Raw genomic sequence first — 23316 nt, forward strand, 5'->3', positions numbered from 1 at the left:
CATGTGCAAAAGAAACATAATCAAAATTATAAGGTCAGATTTACCTTTTGCAGATAATTACACCAACTAAGACCGGCCAAGTTGCTGGACATTGGAACAAAAAATAGAGTTTTGTTTCAAAAACAAAAGTGGTTCCGTTTTTGACAGCAAAAGCTCGGCTGCACTACCTTCCGAAATTTGAAAACACTTGGCGTAGAAGCTAAAATGGGAATAAGATAATCTAAAAAATGGTCCGAGTTTCTTATAAGGGCAATAATAAAAAGCAATAGCTAGGTTCGCTACGAAAAAAAAATATTTGATCACAAAGCATTTGCTAGAAATCAAAAAATAAAAAAGATGGTGGAAATAGCTAAAAAAGAGACTCTAGCAAAAAATATTTTTTCTTTAACGCGTCAAAAAAATGTAACTGCAAACGGTTTTTGAACTGCATATAAAGTGGCAAACAGAAAAGGAATTTAGTCTTTTAATAACATTGAAATGGAAATTGATGTTCAAAATTATTATTGTAAATCATAAAGATAACAAAATGAGGAAAAAATTTTAGGGTATGGTGGGGTAATGTGAGTCTACGGGATAATCTGGGTTTAGTTCATATTTATCGGTTATATCTATAATGGTTTTAGGTATAAAAGTTTTAACTTTTTATATAAATTATATATTATAATATATTATATATTACAATATATTATATATTATAATATATTATATATTATATACTATAATATATTATATATTATAATATACTATATATTGTAATATATTATACATGTTAATATATTCAGCTAATTAATTTTAAAATATAAACCAGTTATGCAGTTAGAAACGGCACTTTTTTAGCAAAAATGCTAAATACATCAACTCAGTAATTTTTTTTCTTCGTTTTTAAACTTCAGTAAAAATATGTTCAAATAAGACGTAAACATATGGAAAATGGTTATTTTGAAAGGTTTACTACTATATTTTCAGGATCTAGCTTTAAGACATTAATACAGGTGGTTTGTTTGAAAATATAAAATATAATCAATGGGGTAATGTGGGTCTATGTATGTAAAATATCAAGATATGTCATAATACCATTGAAGTTGTTGTAAATAGCATTATAAACCTATTTGTTTCATCAGGCCTAACTTTTTGTGTGTTTGTATAAGCTCAAAAACTGTTAAACATTAATGTTTGAAATTTATCTTTTATGAATAATCAAAAAACACATTTATTTGTTTCTATGAAGTAATATGTTTACCAAGGTAAAATAAAATTTTATATAAGACCTACTTTTTCATAAACATTACTTTAGAAAGTATTTTAAAAATGCCAAGAAGTTACAATAAAAAAATAAAACCCATGTATAATGCTGATAGTATGGAAAGGGCAATTATGTTAGTATGTGAGAAAAAAAAGGCTGTTTATCATGCTTCTAAAGAATATTTTGTTTCAAAAGAAACATTGAGAAGAAGAATAAAAAAACAAGAATTTGATGGAAACAAACGCGAAGGTCGGAAAAGAGTGTTGAGTGATAATGATGAAACTATGATTGTAGCTGCGGCTCAGTATTGTCAAAAATATGGTCTTCTATTAGAATCTCTTGAAATTTGTAATATAGTAGCCCCATTTTGCACAACAATAAGGATAAAAACTCCATTTAAAAATGGAATTCCCTGAAAGATTGAATAATTTCTATTAGGAAGGGTAATGTTGATAAACTGCGGTTATATAAACCTGAAATACATACATTTTCCTGAGCTAAAGGTTAAACATATGAAGTTGTAAATAAATTTTTCAATATTTTATCTGATATAAATCATAATTATAACATTGTACCAAGTAGTATATATAACCTTGATAAGACTGGCACAAATCACTTATTAAAAAAAACTCTCCACAAATCACTTAATAAAAAAAGTAATAAAAATTTGTACATCATTTTTTTTGGTAAAACTTTGTACTCTGTGCTGTTCTGTGTGTTTGCAGATGGAAGATATCTAACACCATTTGTTGTTTTGAAAGGAGTAGTTCACTTATAATTTTAAATTAATAAAAAATGGACCATCAGGATGTGCTTTTGGGGCAAGAGGATGGATGCAAGACTATCTGTGAATTTTTGTCATCTACTTAATTTTTTTTTTTTAATTTTAACTTCTTTTTATTTTCCATTTTTTATTTATGTATTTACACTGAACAGTCTTTGTTTTTTCATTAAGTCATTAAAAATGATTCAATGAATGTATATGCATTCTTTGTTTAGATTTGTGGAGCACTTTATATCATTTGTTGACTAAGATCAAAAACCAATACTCTTGATCTATGATAATTATAGTAATCATTTAACATATGGTATCATAATAAAAGTGGCAATAAAATGCATATAACATATGGTATCATATTAAAAGGCATTTAACATATGGTGTCATAATAAATGGTATCATAATAAGAGGCATATGGTATCATAATAATATGGTATCATAATAAAAGGCATTTAACATACGGTATCATAATAAAAGTGGCAAATAATAATAAATATGGTATAATAAAAGTGGCCATGGACAACTATATCCATACTATCTGTCTTCCATTAAATCGCTCACATACATTACAGCCATAAGATGTGTCTGTCCTTGGACCATTAAAGAATGAGTCGGGAAAATTTTAAAGTGGTTTGCAAGAGAAACACAAATTAGAAATATTGATAAGACAGCTTTTACAGGATTATTAAACAATTGTCTCAGAGGCTCTCTCTAGCAAATCCTATTGCATTATTTCATAATACTAGTATCTCACCATTAATTAAAGAAAAGATGGAAAGAAGAATAACAGGTATTGACTTTCTCAATCAGTCACCTGAATGTTATAGCCCTAAATCTTTAAGATTACTAACACCAAGATTTGCTATGCAGAAGCTTTAAGGTATGTTCTAATGTATCTGCAGGAATACCAGCAATACTATACCAACAAAAACAAAAAAGACCCAAGGCAGAGGAAACGACTAAAGTCAAGGAGACTTCTTTTTATTTTATTTTATTTTAAATTGTGATTATAACCTTCTTTCAGCTCTTTGAAGAACAAATTCGCTGCCTGGAAAACAAGTTAAGAACGTTAAAATCAAGGACGTGATGGGTTGGAACTCGGAATTTCTCGCTTACAAGGTGAACATGGTGATAGAGGTATCACCATACCATTACCACATCGGCAGAAGTTTATATTAGTCATATACATTAGTAATATCAATTCAAACTATTTTAATAATGGCATCTCTAATACAACAGTGAAAACATGAATGCATAAAAAAAGCAATTTAAAAAAGAAAATCTACATGTTCAAACAATCAATAAATAATATTTTTCGTATCCATTCTCCAAATAAAAAATGTTATGTTAAAATTAGACTGATTCAGAATTAGCCATTGTCTAGTTTGCAGCTCTCAAAAATTGAAACTAGATGAATAGGCAGGATAGTTAATTTGTAAAAATTCATTTTCATTTGACATTCTGAGATTCAAAATCAATAACCCTTGAAGTGCAAATTTATAAAAACTTTTCTCTGGTCACCCAGTGGGCATGAGTCGTCCGAAGGTCGTCCGTAAGACGTCTCCTGTACGATGTCTCCGACGGACGTCCCCCAGACGACGCATGCCTACTTGAGCACATGCCTTCATCATACTATTAATTATTCTTTGGGTCATTTTGGAAAACTTTATTTCAAAAATAGACAACAACTAATGTTTTACATTTTAAAAATATTAAAATCGAGTTGCTTAACCAGAGAAACTTTCTTTTTTCATTTTCTATTAGGTCCCGTTATATCGAAAAACCTTTCTTAAGAAAATGCAAACAAAGTTGTATTTACTTAAAAAAAAAAGTACAGTTTAAAGTATCACAATTAGGAGATTTATAAGGTGCTGCTAAGATGCTAAAAGAGACTCAAATATACTCAAACGCCGATTTAACTGTGACTGAGCGATACAAAGCAAAGTTACTACGCAAGGAGTGCAAACCAAAAAATTCAGAAAATTCGGAACCCTTAGGTTTTTTTAATGGCATACGAAACGAAAAAGTCATAATAATTAACAAAAAGCAATCATAATTACAAAAACCAAAAAGATTTCAGTCACGGCTCATTAACTTCTTTAGTTATTCCAAGGTCATTGCAAAAAAATCATGCCTCAAGCATTAGTAAACAACTTATTATTGCTCTAAACAACAAAATAAGCATTAAAAAGGTTTAAAAACGCAGCGACTATATAAACTCAATCAATCACAAGAACTCTTGCCAACAAACTTAACGATTTTTTTTAAACGTTGAGTCAACAAACCTGCCTTAATTTGTGTTTTTGAAACTTTTTTCAATCATAAACTCCCGAACTTCATGGTCAGAACAAAAAATTTTTCCATTTATTGTGAGGACCGTATTGGAACATCTTTTCCGATCATCTTTGTAAAGGTATTGATCGTTTTGTTCCAATCAGAACAATATACCATAAGAGAAGAAGTCGTTCTTATCCAAAGTATATTTATAAAATGCTAATTCGCAAATCATTTTTATGGAAAAAATGGTCTATCACTAAGACCATCTTGCACAAAACGGCATTTATCCAATATGGATCAAATTGTAAAAAAGCCATACCCACACACCACAAAAACGTGGAACTAAAACTGGTCAAAGAAAATAACTCAAGTAAGTTTTTTAGATACGAAAATAAAAACCTAAACAACTCGAAAAAAAATGTATCCTCTAAAAACCAATAGCAACTTTACTACTAGCAATGTTAAAATTGCGGAAGTGTTTAACAAACACTTTGGAAGTGTTTTTACTGTGGATGACGGAAAATGGCCTAAAATAAATACTTTTGTTAGTGAACATATTAATATGTATTTCGTAGATTTTTCAGCACAGATAGTTTATCAAAAACTAAAAAATCTAAAACCTAGCACATCATTTGGACCTTATGGTATACCAAATATACTTTTAAAACAGTTAGCACATATAATATGTGCTCCGCTTTCATATATATTTGAACCAAGTTTTAAGTCAAGCTCGTTAACAAAACAGTGGCTTCAAGCTTCGGTTTCCCCTATTTTTTTAAAAGGATCTACTTCAGATGCTAACAATTATAGACCTATATTCCTTACATGTACTAGCTGTCGTGTCGTTGAAAGTATCGTTAGTTTAAGTATCGCTGACTATCTTATTATAAATAATTTAATAGCACCTAATCAACACGGCTTTTTATCCAAAAGATCTACGTGCAAAAATCTTCTTGAGTCAACCAATGACTGGAATAAAGCTTTAGACAGCAATTTAATTACTGACGTAGTGTACATTGATTTTCTAAAGGTATTTGACTCTGTACCTCATCTAAAACTTTTGAAAAAACTTGCAATGTACGGCATAATAGATAACCTGCTTCATTTGATATCAGCATTTTTTTCCAACAGGTATCAAAGGGTTCTGGTTGGAAATTCACTATCCGATCCGACCAGCATCCTTAGTGGAGTTCCATAGAGTATCGTTTTGGGTCCAACGTTATTCTTGTTATATATTAATGATCTACCCCCTATAGTAAAAGATTTTAATTGCTCTCTAATTTTATATGCTGACGATATCAAGCTATATAGTTCATTTCAGGATGCCAATTACAGTCACAATCTTGCTGTTGCCATTTATGAAGTTTATCTCTCGTCAAAAAAATGTCAGTTAAAAGTAGCCAATAATAAGTGCTTTACTCATAGAATAGCACCTACTTCATTTTGTAAAGGTATAAATTACAACTATCAATTAGGAGATCATAATTTAACCTGCTTTACAAACCCAAAAGATCTTGGTGTGACCATGGATTTTTACTTAAATTACAATAATCATATTTCATATTTCGTCCGCGCATCAAACAATCGAGGATATCTAATTCTTAAGTGTTTTAAAAGTTGTGATCCACGTGTTATCATAAAAGCCTACACTACCTATATAAGACCGATTTAAGAATATTTTTCTGCGCACTAAAATGAAAAAAACAGCGGAAAGAGTACTAAGACGTTTTACCAAGAAAATTGCTAACCTAAATAACTTTTTATATTTAAATAGACTTAGAATTCTTGGTTTGGAACTATTAGAAATTGTTCGCTTAAAGCAAGATATGATTACATGTTACAATTTAGTTTGCCTAAATAAATCAAGTTTCTTTTTAATTAGCAACTTCAAATTACGCAAACTAAAATGTAAACTCAATGTCCGTAAATACTCTTTCTCCCTCAGAATTGGTAATATTTGGAATAACTTGCCGTCTGACGTCGTGACCGCTAAAAATATCAAGACCTTCAAAATGAAAATTAACTCTATCGACTTTGAAAAATACTGTCCCGGCTAACTAGTTTTATAACGGTGGTCTTGTATATATTGTAATATATATATATATATATATATATATATATATATATATATATATATATATATATATATATATATATATATATATATATATATATATATATATATATATATATTTCGTAAATTATCTCGCATATGAATTATGTGATTGTAGGGCACGATGTCAGAGTCCTTCATATTTTATGGACCTGCGTGTCCTTTTGAACATGAATGACTCTTGTAATAATTTTTAATCTAATCTAATCTACTGAACTATCAATTTTTCTTACCGGAAGTGATGTGCTTTTTTTAAAACAATAATGGAATGTTTTAAAATTCATTCGTAGGAATGGGATAAAAATGAAATTTATTTAAAATGAAGCTGTTTTCGAACTATAACTATAATTATCAATATATAAAAATTGGATAAAAAGATAGTTCAAAATATATACATAAAAATAAAAATAAAGAACATGTTCCAAGAAATTTTTTATCTTTAGGGCGAGGCTATGCAAAATAAAGTTTTTAAAGCGGTCAAAAAATGCAATAATTCATTGATTTCCCAGTCGGCATATCTAGTATTGTAAATACTCGGAGTATTGATCACGTATAACATACCGCCGTTGATACCATAAAAAATACGCATTTAGTTTTAAGTTTCGAATTCGAGTTCAATACCAACTTTTTATAAAAAATACGTATTATTTAATATTTGATCAAAATCGGATACGATATCGTACCCAATTTTGATCAAATATCAACATATAACGGAAAAACGAAAATCTTTGCTTTAAAGCGCATGCTTAAACTGAATTTGTGAAAGCAAAATTTAAGTTAAAAAGTTTTCTCTTAAGAAATTTAGTAAAATGTTTGTCTTGAATGAAAAGGAATAGTCAGGAATATATTAAAAGTTGTATAAAGAGATATCGTTCTGCTAAAGCAGTATCGCATATCTCCAATACAGTTACAGTACTTTTTTGTACTAAAAAAGTTAGTTACTAGCTGATTGGAAAGTTCAACCGCATTGAAATGCTTAAGGACTATTCTTGTAACCTTTTTCTTCGGGAAGCTAAATAAGTGCGAATTTCATAAGTGCGAACTGGCAGAAGTGCAAAGCAGTTGCAAAAACTGGCATAATTGCAACAGACATAAGTGCACCAAAAGAATTTGCAAACATTGGCATAAATGCGAACCGGCATTAGTGTAAACTGGCATAAGTGCGAAGCAGTTTCAAAAATTGGCATAACTGCGAACTGGCATAAGTGCGAAGCAGTTTCAAAAATTGGCATAATTGCAAACTGGCATAAGAGCGCCAAAAGAATTCGCAAACATTGGCATAAGTGCGGGTTGGCATAAGTGAGAACTGGCATAAGTTCAAAGCAGTTGCAAAAACTAACAAAGTGCGAACTGACATAAGTGCAAAATGGCAACTTATGCTTATAAGCATGGTAATAGTTTATTCGACGCACTTATGCCGATTCGAACCAATGCCAATGTTTGCAAATTCTTTTGGTGCACTTCTTCCAGCTCACATTTATGCAAGTTCTTACAACTGCTTCACACTTATGCTAGTTTTTGCAACTGCTTCGCACCTAAACTAGTTCGCACTTATGCAAGTTCGTAATTACGCTAGTTTGCACTTACGCTATTTGCACTTATGCAACTTCGTACTAATGAAATTTGCATTTATTCCTTATTCGTCCACTTTTGTTTCGTAAACAAAAAGAAAACAACATTAAGACTGTACTTAAACGCTTAATCTTTAAACGTTGACGCAAATAGGTATGTTTATAATAATTTAAAAATATAGTATTTTGAAGATTTGCCAATAATATCCAAGTATAAACATTAAAAATGGCGACAACGAAACAGCAAATAACAACTTTTTCTTAGACTTCATATTAAATGAATGGAGTATTACAAGAATGAATGGAAATATTATAAACAGCTAATGAAACTTTAAGCTTTAGTAATTTATAAAACATTTTTTTGTGATTTTTTAACTACTGTTTCAGTTGTCTTTTTAATCAAATGTTATGTTATGATTCGAAGCAAGAAGCTTTTACTAACATATGCTTTTAAAATAAATCCTTAGAATTTAATTAACGAGTTTTAATAAACTTTTGGTTGAACTACAGTTACTAATGGTTAAAACTATGTAGTGTATCCTTTTAAAAATTCTTTTTTTAATGTTTTTATCAAAATTATTTCAGTGAATTTTTGTTTTGTTTTTTGACCGGTGAAACTCGTCCTTTTTTTTTTTTTAAGTTACAAGCATATCACAAGACGACTTGAAGTTTATGTTTGCGGATCAAGCCTTACTCTTAACGTAATAAATTATCAATCTTGTTGTATATACATATAGCAAAAAAAAAAGAAAGAAAAAAAGACTATTAATTGTTTAAATAAAATTTTAAAGTTTCTACTTGCTACGGGTATTTTTATTTTTTTCCCTGCACAGCAGTACCTTCTGGAGTAGCTGGACGGGTTTATTAAATTTTTTCGTTATTAAGTTTTAAACCATAAATTTATTTCAGACCATCCGCAGTTTATTAGGACTAATTACCTGACCACATAAATAACATAAGCATCTCTGTAATGACATATGCGGAACAAATTTCTACTTTTTCGATGTTTTTGGAAGTTCAGGCTTCTTTTAAAACTCTCGCTTTTTAGCTCGTTATTGTATATAGTTCTCTCCTTTCTGTTTGTTATAGTTTATAATATCTTTATTTATGTTATATATATAATATCTATAGAAGTTTAAAAATATTTTATTTCGTATTTTAAAAAAACAAAAAAGGTTTGAAAAAAAAAAAGGTCCAAGCGTGTGAATTTAAACCACGGCAAATCACTTCAGAAAAGCTGCGACCTAACCACTTTGGCCAATATGACATTATATTAGGAGTGTCACGGATATGATATCTGGCCGGATTTCTGGGTTGGGTCAGAGTAATATTTGATATCCGTTATCTGGCCGGATAACTTTATCCAGTTTTTGGTGTACCGAATATTTTATGCTGTCATTTGAAAATTGAACGATTTGAAAACTCTAGAAATGTTATACTATTAAATAATCCAATGTTAGTGGTTTCTATTCAATATTGTTATTATTACTACTAAAATACTATTAAAATTATATGCGCATAAAGTATATTAGTTTATCACTCATTTATAAAATTATTTGCATTATGTTTTTTAAATTATAACTTTTCTCCACGTTTAATTAACAGCCTTGATTTCTTTTTCTCATAAATATTTCTATATTCTGAAAACAATGTTTTTAAAAATACAGGTGATACAGTTGGTGCTAGTAACTTAAGTGCAAATTCTTTTCATCAGTGGAAACTAGGGTTTTTCGCCGAAAAACAGAACTTACGAAAATTTCGCTTTTTTATCTTCCGTAATTATAATTGTTATTACTGAAGTTGTACATGCGCAAATTCATCTATCCTAACGTTTTATACGAAAAAAATAAATAATAAAAGTTCCGTAATAACGCCTTACGAAAAGGAACCTGCTAAAAAATTTAGTATTCTTTCATTTTTAAATAATACTTGCGAAACACTTGCTTTCGGAATAAGCATTTCGGAATGTGCACTTACGGAAAAGACTCAAAAGCATTTATTAAACTGCTATAAAAAAAACAAATGTTAGTTAAATAAGAATAATTTTGTTAAGCGATTCTTTAATAATATATATAGATATAGATCTGGTATATATATATATATATATATATATATATATATATATATATATATATATATATATATATATATATATATATATATATATATATATATATATATATATATATAAATGATCAGCCTCGTACCCCTTCCTCATCTATTAGGCTGGTGCAGATGTATTTATAATACATTGTTTCCAGTTTAGGATGTTGAATGCTGGATCTTCTTGATTCAATGCATGGGTTTTGCTTGTGTTTTTGTTTTTATGACAACTCATTCTATTATCTCCAAATGAGAGTACAACTCTAAAACTCAATTTTATGGTTCTGAGACCGGCTGGTAGTTAGGTTTTCTGAGCTCTGTGGTAGCTCTCTGAGAGGCTGACTCCATCCACAGCTGAAAAATATTAGTGTACTAACAATGCCATGTTGCGCATGGATGGTGTCCCTGTTTGTACTTTTGGTGCGCATTGTTAAGGCCACATTTGGAGTCCTTTGTAACGGCTTAGGTTTTATTAATAACAATGAGGCAATTGCTTGAGTTATTAAACTGTGTACGGAGTACTGTCTGTGCTTTGAGTCAAATTCTTTAACAAATCTAAAAATGAATAAAGTACCAAAAACTATAAAATACTAAAAACCATCGTCATCACCAAGTTCTCTAAACCTATTATTCACTAATATTCTTCTAGTGGTCTTCGAAGTAACTGTTCTTTTTTCTTATCTCTTGCAAAGTTCATCAGACCTACTTGCTCTTTGTGAGATTAATTTGAGTTCAACTGTCTTGTATTGTTATCTTAGTGTAGATCGTTATCTTCCTTTATTTTGTAAAGACTCCAATAGTCACATGTTTGGTCTGGGTATTTACATTTGTAAGAATTCATCCATTTATTGGGAAACTAGGTTTGAATCCACTAACTACCCATTTATGTGCTTTTGTTTAGCACCACTTCACTCTATGGCCTTTCTCTTTGTTCTATATCGTTCTCCTTCATCTCAAGACTGCTCTCTTTTAAATGTTATTTTTGATTAAATTGACCAAGTCCTTTCTCTTTATCCATCAGCCAATATTGTTGTTGTCAGTGACTTTAATGCCTATCACACAGAATGGCTTGGCTCTTGTGTCAGTGAATCTGCAGGCGTTAAAGCCCACAACTTTTGCCTTTCTCAATCCCTGACTCAAATAGGCAACGTTCCCAACTCGCTTTCCAGACAACCTGAATCATTTATCCTCTCTTCTCGACTTATGTCTTATTTTTGATCCTAGTCAGTGCTCAGATTCTCCACATTCACCCTTAGGCGTTACTAAACACGGTTTGATCTCACTAAAACTATTATCTTATTCTTTTTCATCATTTGAATCTCCCTATCATCGTACCTCTTACAACTACCTTAAAGCTGACTGGGACTCTTTCCGTGATTTTTTTCGTGACGGCCCTTAAGTAGAAATCTTTCGTTTTCCTGCTGAAAAATTTGCTTCTTACATAACTTCGTGGATTCAGGCTGGCATGGAATCTTTTATACCCACTCGACAATTCCAAGTCAAGTCTCACTCTTTTCCACGGTGCTCCTCACATTGTGTTGCTGCAATTTCTAATCGAAACCGTTACTTCGATATCTATCTGCAAAACAATTATCCAGAAAGCAGACGTCGGTTTATTACTGCCAGAAACCATTGTAAAAAGATTTTTTGTCTAACGCCAAAGCCCGCTATACTCAGGTCATGAAATCTCGTATTTCATTACAAAAATTAGGCTCTCGTGACGTCTGGAGAATCTTTAATATTGTCAATAAAAAGGAAAAATCTGTTATTCAAGATCTCTTGTATGGTTCAGACTTTGTCACCTCACCTAAAGATAAAGATGAATTGTTTGCTAAGAACTTTTCATTAGTATCACCTCTTGATTCCACTAGTTGCGTTCTACCTGAGTTAGTCGTCAAACAGGTTGATCCATTGGTTGACATACGTAACACTCCAGCTTTATTATCTAAAGTGATTTCCTGCTTAGAATCTTCTACAGCTTGTGGTCCGGACAACATACCTGTTATAGCCTTGCAGAAGTGTTCTCCGGAGCTGTCGTCGATACTTTCAAAACTATTTAACAAGTGCTTATCAGAGTCTTGTTTTCCAGCGTACTGAAAAGCTGCATCTGCTATCTCTATTTTCAAAATTTCTGGAGAGCGATCTGATTCGTCTAATTATCGTCCCATAAGTCTTCATCCTATCATAAGCAAGGTTTTTGAATCTTTAATTAACAAACACTTAATTTCTCATCTTGAATCTAATTACTTACATTCTGACCATCAATATGGATTTCGATCTTCTCGTTCTACATCTGATTTGGTAACAGTGATAACCGATAGGTTTTACCGTGCATTAGATAAAGGTGGAGAGGCTAAGGCCATCGCTCTTGGCATTTCAAAAGCTTTTGATAAAGTTTGGCATGCTGGTCTTCTCCATAAGCTTTCTTCTTACGGTGTATCTGGTAACATTTTTAAGATTATTCAATCCTTCTTTTCCAATCTTAGTATAAAAGTTGTCCTTAATGGACAGCACTCTTTTTCATTTTCTGTTACTTCAGTGGTTCCTCAAGGTTTAATCTTCGGCTCTATAATCTTTTTAATATACATTAACAATCTTCCAGATATTCTCGCATATAAGGTGGCATTGTTCACTGATGATACTACCATTTATTCTTGTCATGATAAGAAGCCAACACTCTCTGATTGCTTGGAGGGGCATTTGAGCTTGAAAAGGATCTCGCTTCTGCTACAGCATGGGGCTCACAGTAGCTGGTGAACTTTAAATCAAATAAAACTCAATTTTTTTTTAGCCAATTGTTATGGCAATATTTTAGATCTTCCTATATTTATGAACAGTAATGTATTCTATGAGTCTACCCTTCATCTTCTAGGATTAACTCTTACTCCCAGTCTGTCTTGGAAACTGTATATCAAATTCGTTGCAAAATTAGCATCCACTAAGGTTGCATCTCTTTATCGAGCTCGACACTTTCTTACTCCGAATTCTATTCTCTATCTCTATAAATCTCAAATACGGTCTTGTATCGAACACTGCTGTCATATCAGGGGTGGATCTTCTAATGGTACCCTTTCTCTTTTAAACAAGGTGCAAAAACCCATTGTAAACATAGTTGGACTTACTTTTGCAGCCAGCCTCCAACCATTATCACATCGTCGTAATGTTAATTCTCTTTCTCTTTTCTACAAACGCTATGACGGGCACTGTTCTAAAGAGCTAGCGTCTCTTTTGCCGTCTATTAGATTTCAGCCCGATGTAACTTTTCCTTCAATTAAGTCTCATCCTTTTTCTTTGACTGTTCGCTTCCTTTATCTTGCTTACCTGGTTTATATAATTTTTAAACTTTTAAATCGTTTGTCAATCCTTATCTTGCTCTATAATCATCATGTTTTCTCTTCCAGTAACTTCCAATTTAAATATTGGGTGCTTGCAGCTTTGTTGGAAGCGAAAATGGTAATATGTATGTATATATATATATATATATATATATATATATATATATATATATATATATATATATATGTATATATATATATATATATATATATACATATACGCATAATATATATGTATATATATACATTTAAGTTTTTCCGCCTTTTTCCCCCTGTCGCTACTCCAGTGTTTATATATATTTTAAGTACCGACTTTTGGTTGCTTTTGGCTCTTGGTTTTTCAGAAATGGAGATTTACTTTTTACACTCTCATATATATAAAAATCCAGTAAAATATTTGGTTCCATTACAAAGTTTAATTTAACATTACGTGTTGTTTAGCCGTTGTCAGTTCTTATTGAATCTTACAATTAATTTATCATTACCTTGCAGAGTAGCAACAGCTCTGGAACTTTCAGCGCTTGTATAGTCCTGGTGAGCTTATATATTAAAAGATATGTTTTGTTTCTTGGGGTGAAGTCCCGGGTAAGGGTCGTATTGAACTTACCCGCTTTTTTGGTACCAAGTCTTACAATTAATTTTTCACTACCCTCCAAAATAGTTTGAGCTTTAAAACTCTCAACAATCGTATAGTCCCAATAAAGTTGGGATGTTACATATTAAAGCATTATCCTGGGCCAAGAGAGAACAAGTGCTCTTCCCACCTTTCCATCCTAGCTTTTTAGTTTTTTTATAAGGGAAAAAATTTTAGAAAAAATCTTTGAAAAGGATATCTTTAAAAAAATTTTAAATTTAATTGTTGCTAATCAGGTAATAAAAGCGGTAGCTCATATAACAGAGCATCTCAAAAATTAAAAAAAAATAAAACTGACTTAACATAAAATCGTTTTATTTGAAAACAAGTAAAAGCTTTTTTTTAGGATTTTAATATAAAATTAAGTTATAGTATGCATTACTTAAATTAGGTCTTTTTTTTTATTTTAACCTAGGCATTGCACTCGAATGCTAACATTGTACAAGTTATCTTCATTATTTAATTCTAATTCATAAAATGACAATTTTAAAAAGTATATTTTATGAAAGTCTTGGTTTATTTATAAAAGTTTACAACTGAAACTTATCAATATCATATAATAATTAGTATTTTAGTTATTTAGTTAATAATACGTATTTGATTCATAAAATGTAAATAAATATATTTACTTTACCGCGTTTCGTAGTTTTTTTTTTCCCGTTAAGAACTGTCTCGCAAGTTGCGGTTCGAAATAGTTTCGTTTCGAAAGAAATTTGGTTTTTTATCATTATTTCAAAAAATAAAAACCTTAAATTGTTACTATGTTACAATACTGAAAATAAAATTTTATGATAAACATTTTGGTATATAAAAATTTTTACACTTATATCCGTTTGGCCAACAAACTTTCTTTATAGACTTCAAAACGTCGTGTGACGAAAGAGCTGGTTTTGCAAGTGCGACTTCTGTAAGCGTTACTTTTGTATGCAGCAAATAGTTTTACTTCGTAATTTAACTTGCAAAAGGCTACATTTCGTAAGTACCATTTGCGAAACGAACATCTTTGGTTATTTTTGTTTCGCAAAGTTCGGTACGAAAAAAACAACATTCCTAATTCTTAATATCGTTCGGAAAGAATTTTATTTTTCCGGAATTGTACAAAATCTTCCGGTTAACAACTCTAGTGGAAACTTTTCTTCGTGTTTCTAATAGTTTAAAACGTCATTATTTTTTTCTAAAATCGAGTGATCAAAAAAAACATCAACTTCTTGAGCAGCTTTTACAGGAAAAACTTTATTAGAACTCAATACATTTTGAACATTCTTGTGCGGAAGAATATTTAATATTAACTTTTTTTTCCTCTTCATACAATTTATCCTAAAATATTTTTTGGGGTGAATATGCAGTGGAGTTGTGGAAAATGACTTCTGACCAAGTACATTCTCTACTTATTTGCTTTCCACGTGGAATGCAAAATGCCGTGAAATCGCAGCTATCATTGATTTTGAAAATCTTTCAAACAAAACTTGCCATTATGGGATTAAATGTTTATCACGGCAATATTTTCTTATATTAATATATATTTTAGGATCTAAATTGCATTATCCGACCGGATAATGCAATTATCGACTACTCGATAATTGAATACCCGGATATTTAAATATCCGGGTATTTAATATCCGGTCAGATATTTTAAAAATGTTTTCCGGAACACCTCTACATATTGTCCAATGAAAGTTCTAACACTCTTTAATAAACAAATGACTCTATAAAAACGACGAATAAATTCTACAAATCAAAATTAAGGATTTGCTGCCGCAATGCAATTTTTAAGTAAAAGTAAAACTGTAAAACTTGAGAATTTTTAACATTATTTTAAAGTTTACACAAATTAGGTATTTGCATACACTTTGTTAATATTTTCTCATTAAAAAAAGTAATAGTTGAGTTTTAAATGTTTTCATTTTAAAAGAATTGAAGTTTTATTGAGAATAAATAAAGAAAGACAAAAAAAAAACTTAAAAAAATTTTTTATAATAAAAATAAATCTTGAAATAAATAAAGTATATAAATCTATATTGTTCCATAAAAATGGTTTGCAAAATGAAATAAATAATTTATAAAAACTTTGATGAGAAAACCGCTGTCGAATTTAATTATCAATCTTTAATATATTATTTACCCATTTAGTGCGAACTGTTTCACTCCACCATGGTGCTTTGATACATGACGTTAAACGCGCTGTAATTCCTTTAAAACAAAATTATATCGTTTAAAACAATAATGCATATCCTTGAGTTATTTCCAACTTTAACATAAATTATAGCAAGCTCCGCACTAAAATCATTTTTAAACATTAAGGAATATTTATTGGCTTCAGTACATACATCGACTATCTTGTAGCCTGTTTTCGCAAGGGAGTGCTATATCGACCGAGGCTTTGGCATAGAGCAGCAATCTTAAATAGCCCCCACTGATAAGAGCGTAATAAGTAAAAAATAATTATTATTTTTGACTGCTTAACTGTATGATTACCTAAAAAACATTACTTGAACACAAATTGGAAAAAAAATTTCTCAAACAACCTCGCCATGGTGAGGTTAACACCATGGTGTTTTAACGGTTGGGAAACTTGGTATAATTAAATGGTTGAACTTATTGAAAAGTTGGTTTATGTAAACATTCTGCAAAGTTAATCTATATTGAATCGGAATCATTTTCTTCTCAACATGGCACTCTGGTGTTTTATAATTTCACATTTTATATTTGTTGTGAAATTCTTCAGGAAATTATATACTAAAAGATTTGACTTGTAATTTTTGTGAAAATCATATGATAAATACCTATTTGGTGTGAAATAAGTTCCATTAATACGTTCTCAATAAATATCTAAATACGTAAAAAAATCTAAATATTTTATTTTGTACTTAAGATAACATCTTAACTAATTTTATATAATTAAAAAAATTAAGCAAAAAACTAGTTTTAATTAGGTTACTAAACAAGAGCACTATAGAAGTATATGCTAAAAACAAGACTGTGTTATACCAATCCATTATGCTAACACCAAAATCGTGACATCATAGTAATCTATGCCGCTATCAGATTGTTTTATATTTTTTCAAATAAAATTTTGATTATAAGATGAATCATATAACAAGTACCAAACTAAACTTATAATTGTAATAATCTATGTTGTTTTTGATATTTTTGGTAAAATATCAGTGGTTAGATTAACTAAATAAAAGATTTTTTTAAATGTGCTTGCATAAATTTCCAAAAGCAATATCTCTCATTTTATAAAACAAATATACTGCATGTTGATTGATTTATGACACAGTCCATTTAGTACTTATAGGCATTTTAAAAATTATTTATGGATATATTTGCTTTAAGCAAAGTTTTTTATATTATTTGCAACAATATATAATATTATACTATTTTTTGAACTTTAAGGTATTAAGTCTTCAAAAAAAATTTCCATAGTATTTCAAGCCTAATTTAATGCAGAAATTTACTGAAATTAGTGAGAATGTGTTTCTTGTAATTAAATTTAGTTTTTCAAACAATTATGTTTCAGTACATCATAGTTTTTAGTTACATCATAGTTTTTCAGACTTCTCTACCGCCACAACAACAACTGTTAGTTTTCTAACTCCATGGTCACGTTTTCGGAAATTTCAGTCTTTAAAACATTTTGTTTGCTTAATGTTTTTACCAGCGCTCAAAACAATCTTAGAATAATTACCACAGCCCGAGTTTTACTAACTGAAATTACAGATTTTGACTGTATTTGAATGCTTGTTTAAAAACCATTAACCATTACAAGACTAAATTGAATCTCCCATTTGCTATAAAAGACAATTTTGAAATCTATCTATTAAGATTTAAGAGGAAATGAATTACTATCCAAGTGTTTGCTTGGGTATACACATAACAATAATGAAGCAATTAACTACTTCATTTGGAAGAAATGTCCTTAAGATGTTCACATGAGCTGAAGTATTATTAAAATAGCTGTATCATATGTTGTTTTAGAGTTTAATGATGGACCAAGAGGAATTTGTCGAGTTTTTTAAAAATTGCATATTAAAACAGGTTGATTTATGGATATTAAGACAACAAGTATGAGCGTTAGAAAACTTTTGTGATAAATGGGAGCTATGAAACAAGAAACATTTTAATAAAGTTTTAAATTTTCAAGTAAGGTTCTTTATTTTACTACTTTTAAAATAAATTAATTATCTTTTAAAATTTACACAAAAGTGGTTGAAACTTTAGTTAATAGTACTCCTAACTCTAAAAAAGTGGCTGCTATTTTAACAGCTGTTGCGTCCTATTTTCTTGGTGTGTTTTAGTAATTTTCTTTTTTCTAATGATACCAAGATTTAGTACCAAATATCGTTATGTACTTTGCAGTGCTTATTTTGGACACCTATTGGTCTATTCAACCTGACACAAATAAATTTGATAACATCTAATAGCGTAAAACAAAGAACTCGTTATATTTAATACAATTTGTGTTTAAATGCAGTTAATTGAAAATATTGATCAATATAAGTTAAAAAAACAAAAATAAAAAAACAGTAAGGAGTTTCTTTACAGATGAATTATTCGTTAGACTCGCTTGTATATTGTTTAGTACATTTTAACATTAATGCAGATGGTTTATTTAAAACAAAAATACAACTTTGATCAAATGAACAAATTAAATGAGTTTTGAAGCTATATTTGGCGTAACAAAACAGAATACATGCGTCAGTAATATTAATCAAGTTCTCAGTTTTAAATATTTCAAATAAATGCACAACAGGTTTCGTTAATATATTATAAAAATAGTAATTTTTTAATTTTTTTTTTGCGTGTGTGTTATTGGCACTCATTAATGTGATCTTTGTCTAATATCCATTAAAGTTTGACGTTTTTATATTATTTAATATCGCAAGGGAACAATAAACTGATCTAATAATTATATCTACGCAATTACAATCAAAACTTCTTTAATGCAACGATTTATATCTAAGATCGTTTTGATAATACTTTAAATGTGCATTTTGTCAATTTTGAGTATTTTTGTTCAGAAAAGAATTTTTTTATTAAGTTAAGGCGCGAAAGGAAAGAGAGAAAGTTTAAGTAAATAATACCCTATACAGCTACATTACTGCTGTTCAAATGCATTCATGACATCGTATATTTGTATTGCTTGATTTAAATATTTATTATTATTATCATTATTATTATTATTACTGCTATTATTGCTATTATTATTATAATTATTATTATTATTATTAATAATAGTAATAGTCTGTTAATATTATTGTTACTATTATAGTTATTACTATTTATGACTATTTACACAGAATAAGTTTATTAATGTAAAATAAACACTGTTTTCCACGAACGTTAAGTTTATTAATGTAAAATAAACACTGTTTTCCACGAACGTTAAGTTAAAAATGAACCAATAAAACAAATAACAAATAGAAAAGTAAAATAGAAACGATAAAATCAATAAGTAAAAATTGTTTAAAAATAGTTATTTCAAGGTAAAATAAAAACATCAATTACTTTATTTAAATATTAAAAATTATCTTATCTTTTTTTTTTTTAGGTTCTTTTTAAATTTGTATGGCTTTTATATTTTTAGACAAATAATCATAAATATTTTGATCTGAATTTTTTTTGATAATTCAAATCAGTCTACTGTGTCCGGTTTGTCTAATAGTCTGGTAACAATCTGTTTTTTCTAATGACAATCACGCTTACAAAGACCTACGTGAAAACTAGATAAAAATAATATTCAAGCGAGATAAATTGGCCAAACGAGTAGTTAAGCTTAATCTGCTCCTTTAAATACCACTAGCCATTACTTCTTGTCATGAAATATTTTTATTTATCAAAAAATAAAATCGGCCGACTTTTACAAGAAATAAAGATGATTATAATTATACCAAATTTAATTTAAATTATTTAAAACAACTTTTTGAAGGATCAAAGAAAATCACGTTTTTGGCGCCCATTTTTAATCGCTACTTATTAAGTGATAAAAATAGTTCAAACTATACATTTTAATTTCTTGAAGATTTCAAAACAACCGTATATTTGAACATTGAAAAATCTTTAATAAAAACTTCATTCTAAAAAAAAAAATTCAATACCACTTGCTTTGTAATCTTTTTTGTGTGTAGAAAACTTTTGCGTCGACGTTGCGGCATTTGACGTTGCAAGTTTTGCGCTGACGTTGCGGCATTTGATACTTTGTGAATATTAATTAGATTGATTTTTTTTCTTTTTCTCTTTACAAAAATAAAAAATATGCAGATATCCAATGAAAATCGCTAGTTGTTAATGTAAAAAAGTACGGAAACCTCTGAGTGAGCTAATTATTAAAACGAATGAACTAACGTGTAACTTTTTTTAAAAGCAAACATGCTTACATCCTTTGCAATTAAATAGTCTCGTACAAGCATGTTTATTCTAAGAAAGATTTAAAAAAAAAAAAAAAAGTAAAAGTTTGAAACACTGGTTTATGCGATACGTAAGGTAAAAGTAAGGTGAATAGAAAATTCGCCTTGTCTAAAATGTGGAACTTTAGATACAATGTTAAATATTTGAAAAAGCCTTATCAAAGATAAAAGAAAAAATAATTTGTTCAAAAAATAAATAAGATCGAATCATAATATGAATTTAAAATCGAAATAAAAAAACAGAAACTTAATCGTTTATATAAATAATAACATCTGAATTGGCTACTATTGAAAAGAACAATTAACCTTTTATAATTAGACAAATATATAACAGAACAAATAATTGACAAAATCTGGCAAAATATTTTTAAATACTGATACTTTTAAAGGTATAGTATATAATTATAGTATAGAACGGGATAATGTTGAATAATTAGTTATTATATATATATGTATATATATATATATATATATATATATATATATATATATATATATATATATGCATATATATATATATATATATATATATATATATATATATATATATATATATATATATATATATATATATATATATATATATATATATATATATATATATATATATATATATATATATATATAGATTATATATAATACTTAAAATAGCTGCTCTCTATATAATATAGAGCAGCATTTTAAGTGCCTACGGTCACTAAAGTATATTAAAATACTTTGTGGTTGAATTAATACTTAATATGAATCTGTATAAATGCCATACTCTGTCAAAACCTAAAGCGAATTATCTTTTACCCCATCTTTCTTCATTCTACACATTTTCAACAAAACAAATATATTGACGCGTCAAAATTGCTTGTTTACAATTCCAAAGGAAACCTTTTTCGTTGTACAAAGCCAAAACTCTAAACAAAATCGTTATTTAAAAAAAAAAAAAAAAAAAATCGTGTAAGATAATTCTCAACGTTTATTTGCTTTGTAAAAAAGGATTTTTTTATTAGCTTCAGCTTAAACAAATTAGCTGTTGTTTACAAACACGCTGTGTTTAATTTCTGCTACATAGCGAGCAAAATATAAAAAGAAGTGAAAAATAATTTTGAAAAAAAAATAAAGAAACAAAGAATAATTCGATTTCTAAACGAATGCGTTTGCTTTTTTAATAATAAGCGTGATTTTTTTTTTCTTTTTTGGAGTGAAACAGTTTTTTATTATTAGAGAAAAGATGTAATGGAGTTTTACGAACAATTTAAATACTTTTTTAGATTTGTTAAAGAAATATATAATTATAATAAGTTTTGTAAATTTTGAAGAAGAAATAGTTTTTTTTTTATTAAAAGTACTTATGGTTTAATGCAATTTTCTTTAGGTATGGATGAAGTATGGCTTATAATTACAATTGTAATAGACATTGCTGTTATAGCTGCAAACTCTGGCGAAATAACGCTTTTAATAAAGAAATGGCGCAACTTAGATCGAATAGAACATTTACTTCTCAGTTTATCTATAGCCGATTTGATTGCCGGAATAGCAATGACTTGTCAAGATATAAAACAACTAGTTCATGTTGTACGCGACAACAAATTCCAAATGAATGAAACAGATGCAATAATATTTGACAACTTGTTTGTATTTTGTGTTCTTGTTTCAAACTTTCATGTAATATCCATAGCAGTGGAAAGATTAACAGCGGTTGTATTTCCAATGAAATACTCCTTATTTACAACATTTAAGTGTAAGGCTATTACTATATGTTTTGTATGGTGTTTTTCTATTGTTAGCACTGGAGTAATAGCTTCAAGTTTTAAATACAAAAGTCAACCTGCTAGTGAAAATTTACGCTACCTAACATGCGCTGGAATATTACTATTTGCTTGTATATCAGTGTTTATGATCTACACTGTTTTGTTTTGTGCGTTAGTTATTCGCGAGAGAGAAATGAACAAAATGCTTCCTCAAGAGACAAGAAAGTACTTGCGCGATAAACGAACAACACTGTTTTGTTTACTTATTGGAGTGACGTTTGTAGTGTGCATTTTGCCTCCAACACTTGGATATTTTAGGCTATACCACCCGATCCAAAACTTGTTTTATACATTAAATCACTTATTGAATCCGTTCATTTATTTTGCTAAATCTTTATACGAAAAGAGAGCGCGAAGTCGCTCCGCAATAAAATATCGCATCCAAACTACTAATGAATTTGTTACCTAGCTCTAGCTTTTTCAATTCGCCTTTTAATGGGTGCGTGTATATAAACATGTAAATATTGTTTCATTTTTTTTAAATAGTGATTATATGAAAATAGGGTAGAGGACTATTGAGAGTGGGTGGTGAGTAGTTGCGTAATTAACAGCCTTTTGTTTGAGACAAATTTTATTAGTAAAAACAAATTGGAACTGTCAATCTTTACAGATGAGTTAGTGTAATATATTTTGTAAAAATTATTTTTATATCGTTATGAGTTTTTGTTTTATATATATATATATATATATATATATATATATATATATATATATATATATATATATATATATATATATATATATATATATATATATATATATATATATATATATATATATATATATATATATATATATATATATATATATATATATATATATATGTCAGGGACGGGTCCAGGAATTTTTAGTGGAGGAGGGGCAGGGGGTTAATTTAAATTTTTTTGGTATTTTGTATCACATTTGCGTCTCGTAAAAATAAAACGGACCTTTATTTCTAAGATATGGATAGCCACCAAACCCCTTCCCTCCCCTGGATCCGTAACTGATATATGTATATAAGTATGTATTCATATTTACTTAATTTGAAACAACCTTATCAAAACAAGACTT

At 29.0% G+C, this 23316-nt stretch overlaps 2 protein-coding genes and 1 long non-coding RNA gene across 3 annotated transcripts; 2 read left to right on the forward strand and 1 right to left on the reverse strand.

Moving 5' to 3' along the window:
• The first annotated feature begins 4716 nt into the window (after nt 1–4716).
• On the forward strand, nt 4717–5496 carry LOC136091891 (uncharacterized). The gene has a single exon (XM_065819604.1). The coding sequence runs from the start codon at nt 4717–4719 to the stop codon at nt 5494–5496; it is 780 nt and encodes a 259-aa protein (XP_065675676.1).
• Nucleotides 5497–16009: 10513 nt separating this feature from the next.
• Nucleotides 16010–20687, reverse strand: LOC136092481 (uncharacterized). The gene is made up of 2 exons (XR_010644407.1): nt 20153–20687; nt 16010–16244 (listed from the first exon to the last, which is right to left on the reverse strand). It is a non-coding gene; the product is annotated as an uncharacterized LOC136092481 (long non-coding RNA).
• A 1142-nt stretch (nt 20688–21829) lies between these two features.
• LOC105844228 (histamine H2 receptor) lies at nt 21830–22672 on the forward strand. The gene has a single exon (XM_065819605.1). It carries the CDS (start codon nt 21830–21832, stop codon nt 22670–22672), a length of 843 nt encoding a protein of 280 aa, XP_065675677.1.
• Nucleotides 22673–23316: the final 644 nt, after the last annotated feature.

The sequence above is a fragment of the Hydra vulgaris genome, chromosome 15 (assembly GCF_038396675.1).
Source record: "Hydra vulgaris chromosome 15, alternate assembly HydraT2T_AEP".
NCBI classification, from domain to species: domain Eukaryota; kingdom Metazoa; phylum Cnidaria; class Hydrozoa; order Anthoathecata; family Hydridae; genus Hydra; species Hydra vulgaris.

Coding starts and splice junctions, on each gene's coding strand:
- LOC136091891 (XM_065819604.1), top strand. CDS start 4,717: ATGTATCCTCTAAAAACCAATAGCAACTTTACTACTAGCAATGTTAAA.
- LOC105844228 (XM_065819605.1), top strand. CDS start 21,830: ATGGATGAAGTATGGCTTATAATTACAATTGTAATAGACATTGCTGTT.